We start from the raw sequence: 22143 nt of genomic DNA on the forward strand, positions 1-22143 counted from the left end.
AATCGTTTTCTACGAAAAGATGACCAGAAAAGGTAGGCTCTTTCTTCCTTAATAGCCAGTTTCTCTCATGCTGACGTAGCCTAACAGCCACAGATATGCCTGACTGACCAATATACATTTTTCGACATTGCTTTCAAGTGATTTTACATACACCATTCTTTGGCAAGGGTTGAATATCTGACACGATATTGGTATTATAAAATGCAGGGCAATAGTTACGAGACTTTAACTTTTTACAAGATTGTCCGAAACGTTGGCAGTATATAAGAATTCCGTTCTGGCACAGCAAGCGATGCAAACGATAGCGAGTAAGACGATTCCGTAATCTGTTCTGTAACAAACGGAGTGCACGTTTGAAGAAGGTTTGCTGTCATGATTAATGTATTAATGAAGTTACTATAGCGACAACGACTACTTTTGAATACTTTTGGTTGACATATGCTATTCAATGATATTCTTTCCGATGAAGCTGAAAAAAGAACTGAGAAAGTACACGAGCAGCATTTGAACGCGTACCGCGGCAGTGGTAGCAGTAAACCACATCCACTTTGCTACGCTCGCTTAGTCCAAATGAAACAAGTGTCACGGATATACGTGATACGCGTCAAATTCAACGTCGATTACCTTGGAAACCAGGGATCATTGCAAGAAACGCAGCTAGTTAGGTGTTTCGAAGAGTTCCCTCTACGAACATCTAAGACTGATCACAATCCATGATTAACAGATCTGATGGTCGCATTGTAAGGAACATAAATGGTTAATAACATCACCAAATTAAGTTGACGATAATACAGATGAAGTGGTGCCACCAATTATTCGCCTACGCTTTTGATCTACGTAAATTCGTTACGCTTTTGAAGTATCTGGACCTATTTTTCTGATTCACTTTTCAAAGATTTCAGGAACAGGAGGCCGGCCGTTGCGACCGAGCGGTTCTAGGCGCTTCGGTCTGGAACCGCGCGACCGCTACGTTCGCAGATTCGAATCCTGCCTCGGGCATGGATGTGTGTACAAACATACCGCCGTTTGAGTCTCATACAGATTCCCGTATGGAGGACATAGTGATAGGCATCCCCGGGGTTGTGAAACAGCTGAATGCGTTGAAAATAAATAAATCGCCAGGTCGTGATGGGATTCCAATTCGGTTTTACAGAGAGTACTCTACTTCATTGGCTCCTTAATTAGCTTGCATTTATCGAGAATATCTTGCCCAACGTAAAGTCCCGAGCGACTGGAAAAAAGCGCAGGTGACGCTTGTATATAAGAAGGGTAGAAGGACCAATATCCTTAACTTCGGTTTGTTGCAGGATTCTCGAACATATTCTCAGTTCGAATATAATGAATTTCCTTGAGACAGAGAAGTTGCTGTCCATGCATCAGCACGGCTTTGGAAAGCATCGCTCCTGCGAAACGCAACTCGCCCTTTTTCACATGATATCTTGCGGACCATGGATGAAGGATATCAGACGGATGCCATATTCCTTGACTTCCGGAAAGCGTTTGACTCGGTGCCCCACTGCAGACTCCTAAGTAAGGTACGAGCATATGGGATTGGTTCCCAAATATGTGAGTGGCTCGAAGACCTCTTAAGTAATAGAACCCAGTACGCTGTCCTCGATGGTGAGCGTTCATCGGAGGTGAGGGTATTATCTGGAGTGCCCCAGAAAAGTGTGGTAGGACCGCTGTTGTTTTCTATCTACATAAATTATCTTTTGGATAGGGTGGACAGCAATGTGCAGCTGTTTGCTGATGATGCTGTGCTGTACGGGAAGGTGTCGTCTTTGAGTGACTGTAGGAGGATACAAGATAATTTGGACAGCATTTGTGATTGGTGTAAAGAATTGCAGCTAACTCTAAATATAGATAAATGTAAATTAATGCAGATGAAGAGGAAAAAGAATCCCGTAATGTTCGAATACTCCGTTAGTAGTGTAGCGCTTGACACAGTCACGTCGATTAAATATTTGGGCGTAACATTGCAGAGCGATATGAAGTGGGACAAGCATGTAATGGCAGTTGTGGGGAAGGCGGATAGTCGTCTTCAGTTCATTAGTAGAATTTTGGGAGGATGTGTTTGATCTGTAAAACAGACCGCTTATAAATCCCTGATAAGACCTACTGTTGAGTACTACTCGAGCGTTTGGGATCCCTATCAGGTCGGATTGAGGGATGACATAGAAGCAATTCAAAGCGGACTGCTAGATTTGTTGCTGATAGGTTTAATCATCACGCGAGTGTTACGGAAATGCTTCAGGAACTCGGGCGGGAGTCTCTGGTGGAAAGGAGGCGTTCTTTTCGTGAATCGCTGCTGAGGAAATTTAGGGAACCAGCATTTGAGGCTGACTGCAGTACAGTTTTACTGCCGCCAACTTATATTTTCTCGGAAAGACCACAAAGATAAGATAAGACAGATTAGGGCTCGTCCAGAGGCATAGAGGCAGTCATTTTTCTCTCGTTCTGTTTGGGAGTGGAACAGGGAGAGAAGATGCTAGTTGTGGTACGAGGTTCCCTCCGCCACGCACCGTATGGTGGATTGCGGAATATGTATGTAGATGTAGATGTATTATGTCCTTAGGTTAGTTAGGTTTAAGTAGTTCTAAGTTCTAGGGGGCTGATGACCTCACCTGTTAAGTCCCTTACTGCTCAGAGCCATTTGAACAATTTTGAACAGGAAAAGGAATAGGACTGTGTTAGAAAGTATTTTTAAGGAAAAATCTACAGCCTCATTTGCACTCCCCACTGCACTGTTCACCGTATGGCGAGTGTTACATCGTACCAATATTTCATTCTCATGTTGGGCGAGTTGAAATGTGCTTGCCTCTATATGTGTTATAATTTTTTATCACCTTCTCCTGTGCTACACGCGGATCAGACAAGGCTCTCACGAGAGCTGTGATCAGGTAGACCGATGAACCTGTGGCTCCACACATTCTATATTTCCGCTGCGTCCCTAAACAGTCACTTAACACTTAGCTCAAACGCGGCAGTTCCCGCAAACTGTGCAGCAGCTGTAAACACCACTCGTTGCTCGCTGTAATTGGCTGAAGCTCTGTGCTTTCAGCGATGCATGCTCAATTAAATGCACTCTCTGCTACATTTGGTGAATTTCACCCTGTTATTCCGATTGTCTTTGGGGTCTAATCAGGCGATTGTTTCACAGCACGCAAAACACAATAAAATTAATTAACTATCAAACATAGTGGATTTCATTCCGTGCACACTACCGCAAAACGCGCTGTCATCAGGAATAATCGTTAGTAGCAGCGGGTAGAGGATTGTATAACGCATTTACAAAGATATCGACACGAAATGTTGTAGGTTTCATAAAGTTCTCTAGATTAACAGAAAGCGGAAAATGCGCCAGTTTGAGATAAATACATCTGCTTCGCTTATTAGTAAAACGAGGACATATGGGTCTCCGCTCATATTATTACAATCATCAAAAATGTCTCTCTCAGTTTAAAAGTAGATCTGAGTAGATTAATGAATTTACATACGTGTAACGAAATAATGCTTTTTCACGAAAATTTTTTATGAATATGTCATCGTATTGACCGTGATTGTAAGAAGCCTGAAGAATTGCAAATGTCTGTCAAAATAAAAAAGTTCATATCTCAAACTCATTGAGAATTTATTTGTCCAATATATGTCTGACTTCTGCAAATTTTTGAATCGCTGTCGGCAAGCAACGTAATACCGTCTCAGTTGATCACTGTTTTGTTTCTTGTTTTTTTTCTTTTTCATAACATCAACCAAACACTGTGGTAAGAGTGTTACAAAAAGTAGTGAACCAACGTAACTCGAAAATTTCTAATAAGTGCTGCGGTTTGAAATCTATAATGAGTGTACTGTTTTCATAAGACAGTTTACATACGTTATGAATTCTCTTAAAACAGAAACTTGTGCCTTTTTGGTGCCTCCCTGAAGCGTGCTTCGTGATGGTCGCAAGCTTGCTGTCAATGACGGCTTTTATTCTGATGAAAATCTGCTGCTAACAGCGAAAGTTTTCTACTTCTGAAGAAAGCCAGCAGGCAGTGAGAGTAATAAATGTGAAAAAGTGAAAGTTGTCAGTGCGAAAACTCCAAAAGAGGACATTCCTCGCCAGTCTTCCTGCACATTCTACCCCTAGACGTTTTCTACTAAATTGCAAGAACAGTTTTTGCTTTTATCCGATTACTTGGAAACAGAAAGGTCGACTTCATCAGCCAAAAGACTGAAGCCATAAGCTTTACTTCTACTAATTCTCAGTCGCTCGGTGTCGTGCGGAGAAAGTACGAGGCTTTTCCATGAACGCTCGTTTGCTTAGCAGTGAGTAACATTTAGGAGAATGGTACACGGCAGTTCCTTTCGTTAACTTTACTAGTGAAATGTCGCGAAGTTTGTAAGTAAATGCAGCAATTCTGAAATCTCCAAACCTGGTATTTCAACCACGACAGACTACAGTGTAACCTTCTTGCATATTTTCAGTTAACCATTTGACTGCTAATTCTACAATTCATCAGGACAGAAGTGTTATTCCGTCGTTAAGTAATCACCAGTTCTCGTACCGACAGCGAACAGATTATTAACTGTTCTGCAAAAGGGAAATTAGATGTTATTCTCAACATGAAGGTTTTCTTGAACAGAGCAGGCATGTTACTGCTGGAAATAGTACGACCTGGCGTTCTTCCGGCCTACGCAGTGACCCGCACAGCAAGTTACAAATAGGTCACTTGCAGTTTAACGAGGACCGAGAACCACGTTGAAGATCGACATTTTCCCCATTAACAATCATTGCCAAAGGTGATGAGGATTGAAGCCTGTACCTTTGCAGTGTGCTAGTTACCAGCTGAATCACCAAGCAGCTGTTGACTAAAAACAGTATAGCAATAAGGCGAGAAATTTCCTTACTTAATGGAAAAAAATGTAGAGAATGTTCCTCTGATATACACTGTTTCAAGTCATACCCGATCTCACAATTATTTCTTGAAAGCCAGGTAGAGAAATGTTGACACGATGGCACTAAATATTGGATTAAAGCAAAAGTCCCATCCACATACTATACATGTTAAATATATAATGACACTCCGATTATGGAGCTATGGTCTAATTGTCTTGAACTGATTGAGAATCTACTGAGGAATATTTTGTACCTTAATGTTTGTTCAAACTTTCAGTGTACTTGACTTCCTTCCATGATAACTACAACAGGTCAAAACACACATCTCTTTGTTCACCTGACGTGAAAATGATAGTGCATACATACAGGAATCGATTATGTCTTCCAGCTTAATACAATAATAATAATAGTAATAATAATAAATAACGAATATCGAGAGGCAGAAAAGAAAATATTACTAACTTCTTGAGTTATTTCCCAATTTCCTTTCTCCAGTTCTCAAATTAACGCTCCAGTACCTTACCGTTCTGCACCAACTTCGATACGAGTGTAGCTCCATACCACCTGTTTAAGATTTCTGCTTTATGAAGAGTTTTGTGGGACTCGAATTTGAGTCGCTACGTTGTTCAGTTTTATGATATCCATTATTGATAAAAACTGTGAACAACATAGTCCTTATTTACAATAAACAGTACATCAGTTCTCGTTAAAAACAATAATGCAAGATATAAAATGAAATTTGGAACAACTGTTGATTATATCTGTCCAATGTATCAGGAACAATTACTATCTGAAAATGAAACGGAGGTAAATTGAAAGTTGCTTGACACTTCAGCTATAAGCATTCCTACGAACTCTAAAATAAAGCCATTCACTGTTGGATATTTGGCTGGAATTGTTATTTATAATTGCTCAGGGATAATAATTTCCTAATGCATAGCGAGGACACATTTCTAAATTGGCCCTAGAATCACTATTTCGACGTCACCATGACACAACATTGTCAGAGGTTGCAACCTTCTCACATCTGCTTCTTTCTCATTGTCTTGCTACTCATAAATACATGTTTACTGATTATGTCCTGTTACGAAATGGACTATTACTCTTCATAACGAGCTATTACAGTATGTGCTGAATAGAATAAGCAGCCTACTGAGGAATGAATATGGACAGTACATCGAAGAAACACAGAATTACTGTGTAGTAGAACTGAGGTTAGCCACAAATCAGAATTAGGGACCATGTAGTGCAAGGATTCTGATATCTTGAAAGAAGGATAACGCTATACAAAATAATCAAAAAGGGAATAAGAAGCAGAGCAGCACAGCCAGAGAGACCATTTTTCGCAGGACGATGTCTGTTGGTATGAAACAGAGACCACAATTTTAGAGAGAAATTTCTGTGAATGTGCATATGGTGCTTACCACTATGTTTAAATAACCACACTTTTAGAGAGAAATTTCTGTGAGTGTGCATATGGTGCTTACCACTATGTTTAAATAAATCAATGACTATGGGAAAACGAGAGAGAATTGAAGCTTTGCAACATGTAACATTAGAGAATTGAAGTGTTACAGCCCGCATCTCGTGGTCGTGCGGTAGCGTTCTCGCTTCCCACGCCCGGGTTCCCGGGTTCGATTCCCGGCGGGGTCAGGGATTTTCTCTGCCTCGTGATGGCTGGGTGTTGTGTGTTGTCCTTAGGTTAGTTAGGTTTAAGTAGTTCTAAGTTCTAGGGGACTTATGACCACAGCAGTTGAGTCCCATAGTGCTCAGAGCCATTTGAACCATTTTTTGAAGTGTTACAGACGGTTAAAAATAGTGTACTGATAGGTTAGTCTCCGTTCGCACCTGGCACTGAAGTGCTCTCGGTTGATCCTTGAAGGGAAGTCCTAGGTCCTTGCTACTTCCTGGACACACGGCATCTACGTCTGCGCTCAAATGCAAAAACCCGGGGGCGGTTACAAAAACATTATCTCTCACTATATGACTCATGAATCTGCCAGCCAACCACCAGACGCTCATTGCCTTTCAGCAGACTTTTCTGGAATGATCCGTTCCCCCTCCTACATCCTTAGTACTCCACCAATCAAAAACGAACCTCTGTTTTCGGTGGGGCGGTGCCCCAGTGCTTTCTATGAGAAGATTTTGCGGACGTCAGCTTACGAACATCACCTGTGAACCCACATATTTCTTTGCACTAAAAGCATATCCTTTCGCCTTTCTCCTCCCCGAATCCTCTTTCTCTGGGTATACTATTCTGAATTTTTTTCCGTCTCGTCAGAGAACAATCTCGTGTCTGCTCTGTCATGCTACAGGAGATCTGCCTCCACCATCGTACAACACCGCTTACACGCTCTGCTCTCTTTCAGAGCAGTAAATGATTGCCCCTTGCAGAACACGAAAAGTCTCTTCCCCACCCCTCTTATGCTAATAGCGGCTTTTGGGGAATCCGTGGCACTGTGAGTCAAAATTGGAGACAAACTCTATCAACTGATAAATGCCCATTTTCTGTCTTGTAAAGCTTATGCGCCCGTGGTCTAGAGGAAACGTCTTTCACTACTAATCAAAAATGTCGTCGGTCCAGGATGCGAACACTGACATCGCTTAGATTTTGAATAGAAATCATCGTTATCAGTGGCCGAAGACTTCCGGCATAAGAAGTCACCCTCTTCCAGCCAACGGCCTTGTCCAAGAGGATGGAGGAGCGACATTCACGGCAGTCTCTTGCCCTTAGGATCTAAAACTGACCCTAAAGACGGAAGAATGAGCAATGATCAACGGTATGAACATTCTGAAGGCAATGTAAGGCACTGCATTACAGACACATAATGCGTATCCACCCGACATGTAATCTGTAATTGAAAAAGTATCGTGATGATGTATCCATTGACGAAGGGTTCTGGAATAGTCCCCAATTCAGATCTCGGTGGGAGGACTACAAAAGGGAAGGGGTCGATAGGGGGTGACCATGATGAAAAGATTCAATAGCCGACCAAAGGATTACGTTCTACGAGTGGGCGCATAGAATGTCAGAAGATGGAACGTGGTATGGAATCTAGGAAATCTTAAAAGGGAAGTGCAAAGTCTCGTTTAGATGTAATGGTGGTCAGAGACGTGAAATCGAAAGAAGGTAAGGATTTCTGTTCTGTGAGTATGGGGTAATATCAACAGCATCGGAAAAAGCTGTAAAGCGAGTAAGATTCGTTATGGTTAGGAATGTAGGACAAAGGGTGAGCTCCTACGAACAGTTCAATGATGGGATTGCTCTCATGAGAACTGACAACGATAATTGAGGTAATTGCCTATGTCTTAAGAGTGAATTTCCTCATCTCTCGTGCTGAAGTTGTTTCACTAAACACAATAGTCTGTGTGATCTGTCGCTGTGACGCTTTCACGTTCCTCATACCAATGATTCGATCTCTCTCAGTGTCCGAAAAATGCCGGCCGCGGTGGTCTCGCGGTTCTAGGCGCGCAGTCCGGAACCGTGCGACTACTGCGGTCGCAGGTTCGAATCCTGCCTCGGTCACGGATATGTGTGATGTCCTTAGGTTAGTTAGGTTTAAGTAGTTCTAAGTTCTAGGGGACTGATGACCACAGAAGTTGAGTCCCATAGTGCTCAGAGCCATTTTTTTGTCCGAAAAATTGCGATAAACTGACTTGCATCCAATTTAAGTATGTTGCGGTTTACACTTTAAAACTTACAGTACGTTAGACACTTGATGACGATGACGATGATGATGATGATGATGATGAAGAAGTTTTAAATGGCATACGCCGAGGCCCTTCGTTTTAAAAGAATGGGATTGAAGTGAAACTTGAAATTACAGACAAAGCAGAATGTTAGACACTGCCTACAAAATACACTCAGGTGCACTGTAAAACTGGGAACAGATTATTACAGAAGTGCTACTTATAGAAGAACGAAGCTGCTTCACAGTAGGTAGGTTGTGCAGCGATTATACAGTTACTGTGCGACAAATAATATAGAAAAGAAGATTGTTTAAGTTAGCATCCTACCTGGCTTTCAAATGGCTCTGAGCACTATGGGACTTAAAAACTGAGGTCATCAGTCCCCTAGAACTTAGAACTACTTAAACCTAACTAATCTAAGGACATCACACACGTCCATGCCCGAGGCAGGATTCTAACCTGCGGCCTGGCTTTCATTGCTTTTTGAAAAAGCATTTGACACAGTGAACAGAAAAAAAACTGAGGAAAATGCGGCAAACATGGATACCCAAATTCCTTAATAAACTGCATCAGCGGGCAGCAGAGGCCGATCGGTTGTAGGCGTCTCAGTCTGGAACCACGCGGCTGCTGCGGTCGCAGGTTCGAATCCTGCCTCGGGCATGGATGTCTGCTATGTCCTTATGTTGGTTAGGTTTAAGTAGTTCTAAGTTCTAGGGGACTGATTACCTCCGATGTTAAGTCCCATAGTGCTCAGAGCCATTTTTTGAAACTGCACCGAAAGTCTGTATCGTGGAATTTGTATTATACCTGACATCCGCAATTACACAGTGGATTAGATTTTAATAAACCCAGGTGTGGGGGAAGGGTCTAACTTAGGGCCCACTCTTTTTAATATTTGTATAGAATATGGTATCAGTAAATGGAAACAAAGAACACCAGAAATGATCAATATATGCAAGAATAATTATATTAACACGTTTTTATATGCTGATGACATTGTATAAATTGCAAAGTCTGAAGACGAACTACAAAATCCAATCCAGTTTTTAAACTTAATTGGAAGGAATCATAATTGTAAGGTAGGGAAAATAAAATTAAGACATTGGCATTCCATGGTAAAAACCCAGCACGAAACAAAAGTGTAATTTGAGATCAGCTTTTGGAACGGTTCAGCACTTCATTTACCTAGGGAGCTAGACCACTTTTAACTATTAAATCACAGAGATATAAAGTATGTGACAGTATAAGCGGGACATTACAGAATGCACGAAGAGACACGACAATGAGATTCTACGAGGTAATGAATGTACCTGTTCTACTGTACGGCAGTATATCCTTGGACATGAAGAGAAAGGATTGTCTCGATGTTTAGGAGGTTAAAATGAAGTTTTTACTAGTAGTCAAACATTGCATTCATAATTAGAGCGTTAGACAAGATCTGAATTGAAACTTCCTGGCAGATTAAAACTGTGTGCACCGACCGAGACTCGAACTCGGGACCTTTGCCTTTCGCGGGCAAGTGCTCTACCCGCACACTCCGCTGGGAGTGAAAATCTCATTCTGGAAACATCCCCCAGGCTGTGGCTAAGCCATGTCTCCGCAGTATCCTTTCTTTCAGGAGTGCTAGTCCTGCAAGGTTCGCAGGAGAGCTTCTGTAAAGTTTGGAAGGTAGGAGACGAGGTACTGGCAGAAGTAAAGCTGTGAGGGCCGGGCGTGAGTCGTGCTTCGGTAGCTCAGAAGGACATAAGATGACCAGTTGAAAGAGGGAATACAGGACCGAACATATCGAGAGGCCTAATCTGTGAAAGGCAGAAGCAGCAAATGAAGAAAATTTTCTCCTTCGGGTGCTGTGAACTAGAATGTGAGTAAGACAGCACTGTGTGCGTGGTTGGGTAATGAGAAGCTTAGTTCGCGCTTTGGGGGAGGAAACCACGGGTGCCTCGCGTGGGCTGGGCAGACCAGATGGAGGCGAGATGCCAGCTGGCAGCCGCTGGAATGGCACGCCTGGAACCACCTCTGTGGCTGGAGCTGGAGCGTGCGTCCGTGGCCTGCCGCGCCGTACGATGCTTGCCAGAGCTGCAACTTCTGAAACGTGAGATTACGTCCCAAATGATGGCATCGCAGGAATTAAATAGCCACTGGAAAACGCTGCAAATCACAAATGACATTTGTAACAGCATATTGTAACAGCATAAGTTAGACACTTAATGTGGTAGAAAGGAAAATGTGATGTTTGTTTAACATTAAATCCGTAGCGCAGATGAGTACGATTGAAAAGTAACGAAAAGTTTGGAAATAATTGTTTGGCTTGTGTTCGCTACTGGACAAAAAATTTTAGGCTTCGAAAAGGAGGGGAGGACGGGAAATGTAGTTTCGGTTCAGTCATTGCAAAATATCGTTAATTACCAACGAAATTAACAGTCCCAGGTAACTGCGAGTCCGTTTGCGAGTAGGATGTCGAACCTCTAGCACCTCTATGGGGTAGCTACTATAACTGCTCCACATATCTTCTAGATGCGTATTTACCGAAAACCATATTTTACCACTATCGGCTACACCAAAAAAAAAAAGTTTACACTATCGCGATTCGCCTATCTTTTCAAATGGGTGAATGAAAAAATGGGTATTAACTTATGACTTCAAATAGTTAACCTACGAATTTTTTACGTTACACTATATATGTGTAGATACATACACTACTGGCAATTAAAATTGCTACACCACGAAGACGACGTGCTACAGACGCGAAATTTAACCGACAAGAAGAAGATGCTGTGATATGCAAATTATTAGCTTTTCAGAGCATTCACACAAGGTTGGCGCCGGTGACGAGACCTACAACGAGCTGACATGAGGAGCCGGCCGGTGTGGCCGTGCCGTTAAAGGCGCTTCAGCCTGGAACCGCGTGACCGCTACGGTCGCAGGTTCGAATCCTGCCTCGGGCATGGATGTGTGTGATGTCCTTAGGTTAGTTAGGTTTAATTAGTTCTAAGTTCTAGGCGACTGATGACCTCAGAAGTTAAGTCGCATAGTGCTCAGAGCCATTTGAACCATTTTTTTTTTTGACATGAGGAAAGTTTCCAACCGATTTCTCATACACAAACAGTAGTTGACCGGCGTTGCCTGGTGAAACGTTGTGATGCCTCGTGTAAGGAGGAGAAATGCGTACCATCACGTTTCCGACATTGATAAAGGTCGGATTGTAGCCAAAACATTCTCCAGATCCCTAACCAATTGAAAATGTCTGGTCAATGGTGGCTGAACAACTGGCTTGTCACAATACGCCAGTCGCTACTTTTGATGAACTGTGGTATCGTGTTGAAGCTGCATGGGCAGCTGTACCTGTACACGCCATCCAAGCTCTGTTTGACGCAATGCCCAGGCGTATCAAGGCCGTTATTACGGCCAGAGGTGGTTGTTATAGGTACAGATTTCTCTGGATCTATGCACTCAAATTGCGTGAAAATGTAACCAGATGTCAGTTATAGTATAGTATATTTGTCCAATGAATACCCGTTTATCATCTGCATTTCCTCTTTGTGTAGCAATGTTAATGGCCAGTAGTGTATGACGACATGAAGAATAAGCACTTAGAATGTTAACAAAGTTTTATACGTAAAAACCTTTACAAGTTTAACCATCAAATATTCGGAGGCATTACTTTTCAACACGCCCCAGGTGTTTGTCTGTTCCGTTACAGAATGAATTTTGTAAATTTGATCTTGAAGTTGGCGCAATCGACAGCATACTCGTCACTTCGTTGTTCAAGGAAAGGGAACCGTGTTGAAATAAATATTCAGATTCACGTCCACGGTAACATGAATTAGTGAGCCCCTAAAACGTCACTCAACCACCCTCAGCATAAAGTGGGTTAGGCACCACATCTTTCTCTAGGTGCTTCTGTTGTTCAAATGGCCCTGAGCGCTATGGGACTTAACATCTGAGGTCATCAGTCCCCCAGAACTTAGAGCTACTTAAACCTAACGACATCACACAGAGCCATCCCCGAGGCAGGATTCGAACCTGCGACCGTAGCGGTCGCGCGGATGTAGTCTGAAGCGCCTATAACCGATCGGCCACAACGGCCGGCGCCTGCGTTGTTCATAAGTACGATGCAACGTTCCTTCGGATGTTTATGTATGTCAGAAGGACCACTGCATCGTAATTCTGAACATCACAGGCACTTTAATATTGTATCTTATTGAGCTACTGCGAAGTTACTGTGATGTTTGGCCCACTGAATATGTGCAGTTTTGTGTGCAGCTGCTACCAACGGTATCGTGTAAGGTACTAGACTACAAATGTCTATTACATGCTTTCTGTTCATAACGTTTGCTCTGAAACAGGTTGAGAAGGAGCTGCATTCAATGGCAGCAGCAATGTCTGTCGTGTTTAAAAGCGATTCTCGCTGACGAAGTGTTACCCTAGTCTTTTGTGCCTCCCGTGTAGGATTTTTTATGACCACTGGTCTTAGACTATGTTACATGGTCGCTAGTGGTAGATCCCTTGGACAATCCACACTGATACACCTGTAAGTCGGGAGCACTCCAATGCTTTTTGTCATGAGCTCGTTGTCATTCGGTTCCACTCTTTTTAAGGCACTGATTTCATAAAAGCGATAGGAAAAGACACAACAGTCCCCCCAAAAATAGATGCGTGTTTAGGTATCCCATGTTCAGACAACAACCCGAAGACAAATTTCAGTAAATAGAAGAGCGGCTTTTTCCACGAGCGATATTTTAACGTCCTTCAGCAGAGTGCTTGGTATAACGTTGATGAGCCCAGGTTTCACAGGCTGTATTAGACATTATTATTCTAATTAACAAATAAGTATTACAAACAATGTGTTACTGCGCAGGATGACTGAGAAGGTCCGTAAGTACCACCAATGCGGACGGTGGACAGAAAGAGTGGCACCAAATGCATACGATCATACTTGATCCTGGTATTGATACAGGGATGTATATGCACTTATTTTTTGTAGTAGCTACAACTATCACCTAGGGTACATTAAACTTCCATTTTAGGAAATCACGAGGCAGAATGCGACAAATTCGTCGACAGATTCAAAGCACAAATACGTTACCTAAATATGCATAGTATCATTCGTTTCGTTCAATATATATTCAATTTGATTTCTAGTTGTTTTGTCGCCACTGTTGTCTACAAGAAACATGGTTGATCAACGTTTTTGCAACATTTCTTTACCACGTACATGGTATCCATACGCTGAACTGACTATCTGGTGACTCACCATTTATTACCCGTTAAGCTGCAAGCGCCGTGTAAATTGATGACACCGCTCTCTCCTTCAGAACATTACTCTGGACAGCACGCCGCATGACGCAGCCTCCAGCATCCGACAAAAGAACTACCGTTGGATAGGCGTTCCCAGTCTCACGGATTAGGCATCCTGCAACGAGAGCAAGTACCTCTATTATAAAAGCAAGTACATGTGGTACAAAGAGTGCTATCGTAAGCGGATCTGCTGTTGACAGAGGTCGGTCAGACAGCAAGCTGCCATATTTCGAGGAGAAAGCCTTTTGCTGATCAGTACCAACGATGGATACCATCCTTGTTTCGTACCTACTACGGCCTGCCACGAAACAGTATTAAATTGTGTGAACAGCAAGCCAGGACGTCATAACCTGTTTGGCCGATGTTCTGAAGTTAACAACAAATGTTAACCGCACTGCTGGTCCCATAGTCTGTATGCTGTTTCTGTTTGTAGGCCGTTGCACCTTTATGGGACACACGCTATAACTAGTGCTCCCGTACGTTGACGATGGGATGAATTGTAACGGGAGAAAGACACTGTTTGTCATTTTGCTGCAGGTCTCCCGCGGAAGAGCATAGAGGGTCCGCTGTATTTGGTTTGACTGTCATCATCATCGTCATCCTCTAAAGTTCCCAGCTCCTGACTGGGTCTGTTTAGAACAGTGGTAGTCAAGTTGGTCCCAACTGGCCGCTCGTGAACGTTACAGCTTTCACGGTGGGCGGTAGGTGTGGGGTTTCAAAAATATTTTCTTTAGGTTTTCATAAAATTTTAACATAAAATATATGCTAAATAATTATTACTACACGATTTAACTTGCTGTTGATGGGCTTGATTAATTTTATTAAGTAAAGTTACTTCTCTGCTTTATAAATAACCAGTATTGTGGGACCGGTGGGTCATTAGATAATTTTTCGACTACCAGAGATAGAAATTAAAGACTGACTACCCCTGATTTAGAACATAAGCTTCTACGTATTGGTTAAATCAGTCTCGGTTGCAATTTTAGTTTTTGATTTTTCAACGACGCGTTTCGCCTTATTTAGGCATCTTCAGGTTATCTTTTCTAGACGGACGCGAGAAGCACCTGTGAATGGGAACGCGTTATGCAGATCTTAGTGATAACCTGAAGATGCCTAAATAAGGCGAAACGCGTCGCTGAAAAATAAAAAAATTAAAATTGCAACCAAGACTGTTTTTAACCAGTACTGTTAAGCACTGGTTTGCTGTATGCCACATATGGACTGGAAGAATTTCTATAAGCGTTTCGCGTTATTTAGGCATCTTCAGGTTATCTTTCCTAGATGGACGCGAGAGGCACCTGTGAACGGGAACACCTTATGCAGATCTTGGTGATAACCATAAGACGCCTAAATAAGCCGAAACACGTCGTTGAAAAATAAAAAACTAAAATTGCAACCAAGACTGTTTTTAACCAATACTGTTTTTAACCAATACTGTTTTTAACCAATACTGTTAATCACTGGTGTGCTGTATGCGACATATGGATTGAAAGAACTCCTATAAGCTTCTCCATCTTTTCTTTCCTGAAATAACGTTTCTCTCACAACTCTGGCGCAGTTTTCTGCTCTTTTCATTGCACATTCTTTCATTCCACCGATGCATCTGTCACTTGCCTCATATTGTCATATCATTGGCCTGTCCAGCTCCCATTATTTAAACATGCTCATGCCATTTTAATCACGTCATTTCTATTGCCTCACGCAGGGGCTTCTCTCTCACCATTTCTCTACCCATCACATTCTTTACTCTATGCATTCCAACAGTCCCAATTGTGCTTCTTCGAAATTGGATCTAGCAAGTATGTATTGTACTCACCCACCTTTCCTTCATTACCCACACGGGTTCCCAGGTAGATGCCATGTTTCTTGACTTCCGCGTACGATACAGTTCCCCACAGTCGTTTAATGAACAAAGTGAGACCATATGGACTATCAGAAGAATTGTGTGATCGGATTGAAGAGTTCCTAGATAACAGAACCCAGCATGTCATTCTCAGTGGAGAGAAGTCTTCCGAAGTAAGAGTGATTTCAGGTGTGCCGCACGGGAGTGTCGTAGGACCGTTGCTATTCACAATATACATAAATGACCTTGTGGATGACATCGGAAGTTCACTGAGGCTTTTCGCAGATGATGCTGTGGTGTATCGAGAGGTTGTAACAATGGAAAATTGTACTGAAATGCAGGAGGATCTACAGCGAATTGACGCATGGTGCAGGGAATGGCAATTGAATCTCAATGTAGACAAGTGTAATGTGCTGCGAATACATAGAAAGATAGATCCCTTATAATTTAGCTACAAAATAGCAGGTCAGCAACTGGAAGCAGTTAATTCCATAAATTATCTGGGAGTACGCATTAGGAGTGATTTAAAATGGAATGATCATATAAAGTTGATCGTCGGTAAAGCAGACGCCAGACTGAGATTCATTGGAAGAATCCTAAGGAAATACAGTCCGAAAACAAAGGATGTATGATACAGTACGTTTGTTCGCCCACTGCTTGAATACTGCTGATCAGTGTGGGATCCGTACCAGATGGGGTTGATAGAAGAGAGAGAGAAGATCCAACGGAGAGCAGCGCGCTTCGTTACAGGATCATTTAGTAATCGCGAAAGCGTTACTGAGATAATAGATAAACTCCAGTGGAAGACTCTGCATGAGAGACGCTCAGTAGCTCGTTACGGGCTTTTGTTAAAGTTTCGAGAACATACCTTCACCGAAGAGTCAAGCAGTATATTGCTCCCTCCTACGTATATTTCGCGAAGAGACCATGACGATAAAATCAGACAGATTAGAGCCCACACAGAGGCATACCGACAATCCTTCTTTCCACGAACCATACGAGACTGTAATAGAAGGGAGAACCGATAGAGGTACTCTAGGTACCCTCCACCACACACCGTCAGGTGGCTTGTGGAGTATGGATGTAGATGTAGATATGTGATGTATACTTGAGTACCGGAGCAATATACGCTCGGTAAATGGTTTCACTCTAAAAAAGAAGAAGCAGTTTCGTTGTAAGAGCTATGTCGTGTGTTGACACGTTTCTGATATCGAGTGCGTCGGACCCCTCAACAGCGGTAATGGTTTTCTGAAGTGCGTCCGCAGCGCAGCGCGGCAGCGCCGTCGCATACCGGCGCGTCGGCAGCCCAGGCGAGGCACGCAGGGGAGCAGCGGCCGCTGCCGCCAAGGCCGCACGCACACACACACACACACAGGGCGACGCGACGGCCGGCGCCGCATCGATCCGACGCTGCGCAGTGGCTGACTGGCCGCTCCGCTGCCGGCCACGTGTTGCTGGCGCCGCTTTCTGCAGCGGCCGCTGGAGCAGCCGGACGCTCTCTCCAACTGTGGTAGGGTCAGCCCGCTGGTATCTCATGTCCATTACACGCTCATCTTCCACGGAAATGCCTCTAGAATGAAGCACTTCTTGCTTACATCCTATACTCCATACGGCGGCAGAAGAACTTTCACAGCTAGCTGCGCAGTTGCCTGTAGTCGACATGGAAGACCAGAGGGCTACCTACGGCGGGGCGGGGAAAGAAGTGAAAGATTCTCCCCTCCCACCCCCCCCCCCCCCCCAAACTTTCGGCCACACTGCTGCCAGGGCCACAGAGTGGGCGTGGGTTAAACCGACAAGTCAAAGCCGATGCCAGTATTTCAGTCTCGAGTTACCAGGATGATCTGACACCTGTCGCATAACCTTGTCAGTTGCTGGTCCATTCTACAACAATCGCCATTAAAATTGCTACACCACGAAGATGATTTGCTACAGACACGAAATTTAACCGACAGGAAGAAGATGCTGTGATACGCAAGGTTCGCGACGGTGGCGACACCTACAACGTGCTGACATGAGGAAAGTTTCCAACCGGTTTCTCGTACACAAACAGCAGTTGACCGGCGTTGCCTGGTGAAACGTTGTTGTAATGCCTCTTGTAAGGGGGAGAAATGTGTACCATCAATTTTCCGACTTTGATAAATGCCGAATTGTAGCCAATCGCGATTGCGGTTTATAGTATCGCGACATTGCTGCTCGCGTTACTCGAGATCCAATGACTGTTATCGGAATATGGAATCGGTGGGTTCAGGAGGGTAATACGGAACGCAGTGCTGGATCCCAACGGCCTCGTATCACTAGCAGTCGAGATGACAGGCATCTTATCTGCATGGCTGTAACGGATTGTGCAGCCACGTCTCGATCCCTAGGTCAACAGATGGGGACTTTGCAGGACTAAAACCATCTGCACGAACAGTTCGACGACGTTTGCAGCAGCATGGTCTATCAGCTCGGAGACCATGGCTGCGGTTACCCTTGACGCTGCATCACAGAGAGTAGCGCCTGCGATGGTGTGCTCAACGTCGAACCTGGGTGCACGAACGGCAAAACGTCATTTTTTTCGGATGAATTCAGGTTCTGTTTACAGCATCATGATGGTCGCATCCGTGTTTGGCGACATCGCGGTGAGCGCACATTGGAAGCGTGTCGCCATACTTGCGTATCACCCGGCGTGATGGTATGGGGTGCCATTGGTTACACGTCTCGGTCACCTCTTGTTCGCACTGACGGCACTTTGAACAGTGGACGTTACATTTCAAATGTGTTACGACCCGTGGCTCCACCCTTCATTCGATCCCTGCGAAACCCTACATTTCACCAGGATAATGCACGACCGCATGTTGCAGGTCCTGTATCGGCCTTTCTGGATGCAGAAAATGTTCGACTGCGCCCTGGCCAGCACATTCTCCAGATCTCTCACCAATTGAAAACACCTGGTCAATGGTGGCCGAGCAACTGGCTCGTCACAACACGTCAGTCACTACTCTTGATGAACTGTGGTATCGTGTTGAAGCTGCATGGGCAGCTGTACCTGCACAGGCCAAGTTCTGTTTGACTCAATGGCCAGGCATATCAAGGCCGTTATTACGGTCAGAGGTGGTTGTTCTAGGTACTGATTTCTCAGGATCTATGCACCCAAATTGCGTGAAAATGTAATCACATGTCAGTTGTAGTATAATCTATTTGTCCAATGAATAGCCGTTAATTATCTGCATTTCTTCTTGGTGTAGCAATTTTATTGGCCTGTAGTGTATTTACATGTCGAATAGTAGCAACTGCGCCGCTAGCTTTTGAAGCTCTGCTCTCTCCGAACGGAGTACATAAGAAATACTTAATTCTATGCCACACACTTTCCTGAAAGATGAATGTTTACTGGACATGGTGTCCAGTGGGCTGACCCCGCCATGCTGCAGGGAACGATCGCCTCCTGCAGTGGGCTCCGCAGAAAGACGAGGCGTCGAAAGTCAGAGCTTTGAACATGGCAGGGAAGCTAGAAAATCTGAAACTGGAAATGTTAAGACTCAATCTAGATATAGCGGGGTTCAGTGACGTGAGATGGAAAGGATTTTGTTTCAGATGAGTATAGGTAATATTAACGGCAGCAGAAAATGGAATAACGACAGTAGGGTTCGTTATGAATACGATGGTACGTCAGAGAGTGTTTGACTCAACAGTTTAGTAACGGGGTCAGAATCTCTAGCAAACCAACACAGACAACAATATTTCAGGTATACATGCCGACGTTGCAAGCAGAAGAGGAAGAGATAGAGAAAGTATATGTGGATATGTAATGGGTAATTCACGACGTAAAGGGAGATGAAAATCTAATAGTTATGGGGGATTGGAGTGAGGTTGTAGGAGAAGGAGTAGAAGGAAGGGGTACAGGAGAATATGGGCTTGGTATTAGGAATGATAGAGGAGAAAGACTAAGTTCTGCAACAAATTTCAGATAGTACAGCGAGTAGTCTCTTTAAGAATCAGAAGAGGAGGAGGTATACTCGGAAAAAGCCGGGAGATATGGGGAAGATTTCAGTTAGATTACATCATGGTCATGTAGAGATTCCGAAATCAGATACCGAATTGTAAGTCGTACCAAGAGCGGAAACAGACTCAGATAGTGATGAAGGGTAGGCTGAAGTTTAAAAGACTGGTCAGGTAGAATCAATCCGCAAAGAAGTGGGATACAGAAGTACTAAGGAATGAAGAGAAACCCTCGAAATTCTCTAAGACTGTAGATACTGAGATAAGGAATAGCTGAGTAAGCAGTTCGATTGAAGGGGAATCGACATATCTAAAGACGGCAGCTACAGTCATTGCAAAGAAAAACATACGTACAAGGAACATAACTGCGAAGAAACAATGCGTACCAGTTGAGTTTATCGATGAAAAACTGAGGCACAAAAATGTTCGAGGCAACAGAGGAATGCAGAAATACAAGTCACTTAGGAATGAAATAAACAGGAAGAACACGGAAGCTAAGGCGAAATGGTTGCATGAAAAATGTCAACAAATCGAAAAAAATATGATTGTTGGAAGGACTGACTCAGCATGTAGAAACGTCAATAAAACCTTCGGTGACACTGAAAGCAAGAGTGTAATGGGAATTCTATTGTTAAATGGGAATCCCATTGTTAAATGTAGAGGAGAGAGCGATTAGGTGGAAAGAATACACTAAAGCCTCTATGAGGGGGAAGACTTGTCTGATGTGACAGCAACAGAAACAGGAGTCGAAACAGAAGAGATAGGGGAACCCGTGTTGAAATTAAAATTTAAATGAGCTCTTGAAGACTTAATTGGAGAAAGTGGCAACAAAACGGCTATTCACGTTGGTACGTAGGATATATGAGTCTGGAGATATGCTATCTGACTTTCGGAAAACTACCTTCCACGCAGTTCCGAGGACCACAAGATCTGACAAGTGCGAGAATTATCGCACAATCAGCTTAACAACTCATTCATCCAAGTTGCTGAAAAGAGTAATATAGAGAAGAATGGAAATGGTAACAAAATGGCTCTGAGCATTATGGGACTCAACTGCTGTGGTCATAAGTCCCCTAGAACTTAGAACTACTTAAACCTAACTAACCTAAGGACATCACACACATCCATGCCCGAGGCAGGATTCGAACCTGCGACCGGAGCAGTCGCACGGTTCCGGACTGCGCGCCTAGAACCGCGAGACCACCGCGGCCGGCAAATGGTAACAGAGGACGTGTTAAATGACGATCAATTTGGCTTTAGGAGAGTGAAAGCAACACACGGGCAACTCTGACATCACTGTTGACAATGAGAGCAAGACTAACAATAAAACATAAAGACACATTCGTGGCATTTGACGACATGGAAAAAGCGTTCGACAATGTAAAATGATGCAAGATCTCCGAAATACTGAGGAAAACACTTGTAAGCTACAAGGAGAGACGGGTAATATACATGTACAAGATTCAAGAGGGAATACTAAGAGCTAAAGACCAAGAAAGAAGTACTCGAATTGAAAAGGATGTAAGAGAGGAATGTAGTGTTTCCCCCTACAGTTCAATCTATACATCGAAGAAGCAATGACGGAAATGAAAGAAAGGTTCAAGAGTGAAATTAAAATTCAGGATGAAAGGATATTAACGGTATAATCCACTGATGACATTGCTATCCTGAGTAAAAGTGAAGAAGAATTACAGGATGTGCTAAATGGAATGAACAGTCTAATGAACACAGATTATGGATTCAGAGTAAAACGAAGAAAGACCAAAGGAATTAGAAGTAGCAGAAATGGGAATAGCGAGAAACTTATCAGGATGGATGATAAGGAAGTAGATTAAGTTAGGAAATCTGCAATCTAGGTAGCAGAATAACCCATGACGAACGGAGCAAGTAGGACATCAAAAGCAGATTAGCACTGTCAGAAACGGCATTCCTGGCCAAGAGAAGTCTACTGGTATCAAACATAGGTCTTAATTTGAAGAATGTACGTTCGGAGCACAGCGCTGTATGGTAGTGAAACGTCGACTGTGGGAAAGCCCGAAAAGAAGAGAATCGAAGCATACGAGATGTGGTGCTACTGACAAATGTTGAAAGTTAGGTAGAGTGATAAGGTAATGTCATGAGGAGGTTCTGCATAGAATCGGAGAGGATAGATGTGGAAAACAATGAAAAGAAGAAGGGACCGGATGTTAGGTAATAATCTGAGATGACGAGATTGGCACATGAGAGGAGTTTATGGTGGGCCGCCGCCACATCAAAGTATAAGACTGGTGAAAAAAAGTAGTTTCAGTATCGTTTTGGTCGCGATTATAATATGTATTTTTATTTTTACTGACAACCGTTTATAAAACTGATATGTAATTATGTCGTAACTGTGGTGCTAATTTTTTTTTAAATAAAAGTTTAATAGGAAGTTCTGTGGCTTCTTAAATATTGGTATTGTATTTGAAATATATTG

At 43.2% G+C, this 22143-nt stretch overlaps 1 protein-coding gene across 1 annotated transcript in view; it reads left to right on the plus strand.

Annotated features, from left to right (window-relative positions):
* Positions 1-10542: 10542 nt before the first annotated feature.
* The window catches only part of LOC126195703 (protein O-mannosyl-transferase TMTC2-like), a 607124-nt gene continuing 595523 nt past the window's right edge, over positions 10543-22143 (plus strand). Inside the window, exon 1 of the mRNA XM_049934331.1 lies at positions 10543-10661. Within this exon, the coding sequence (XP_049790288.1) occupies positions 10543-10661 (119 nt within the window). The remainder of the gene's footprint in view (positions 10662-22143) is intronic.

Source organism: Schistocerca nitens, chromosome 7 (genome assembly GCF_023898315.1).
Source record: "Schistocerca nitens isolate TAMUIC-IGC-003100 chromosome 7, iqSchNite1.1, whole genome shotgun sequence".
Lineage (NCBI taxonomy): Eukaryota > Metazoa > Arthropoda > Insecta > Orthoptera > Acrididae > Schistocerca > Schistocerca nitens.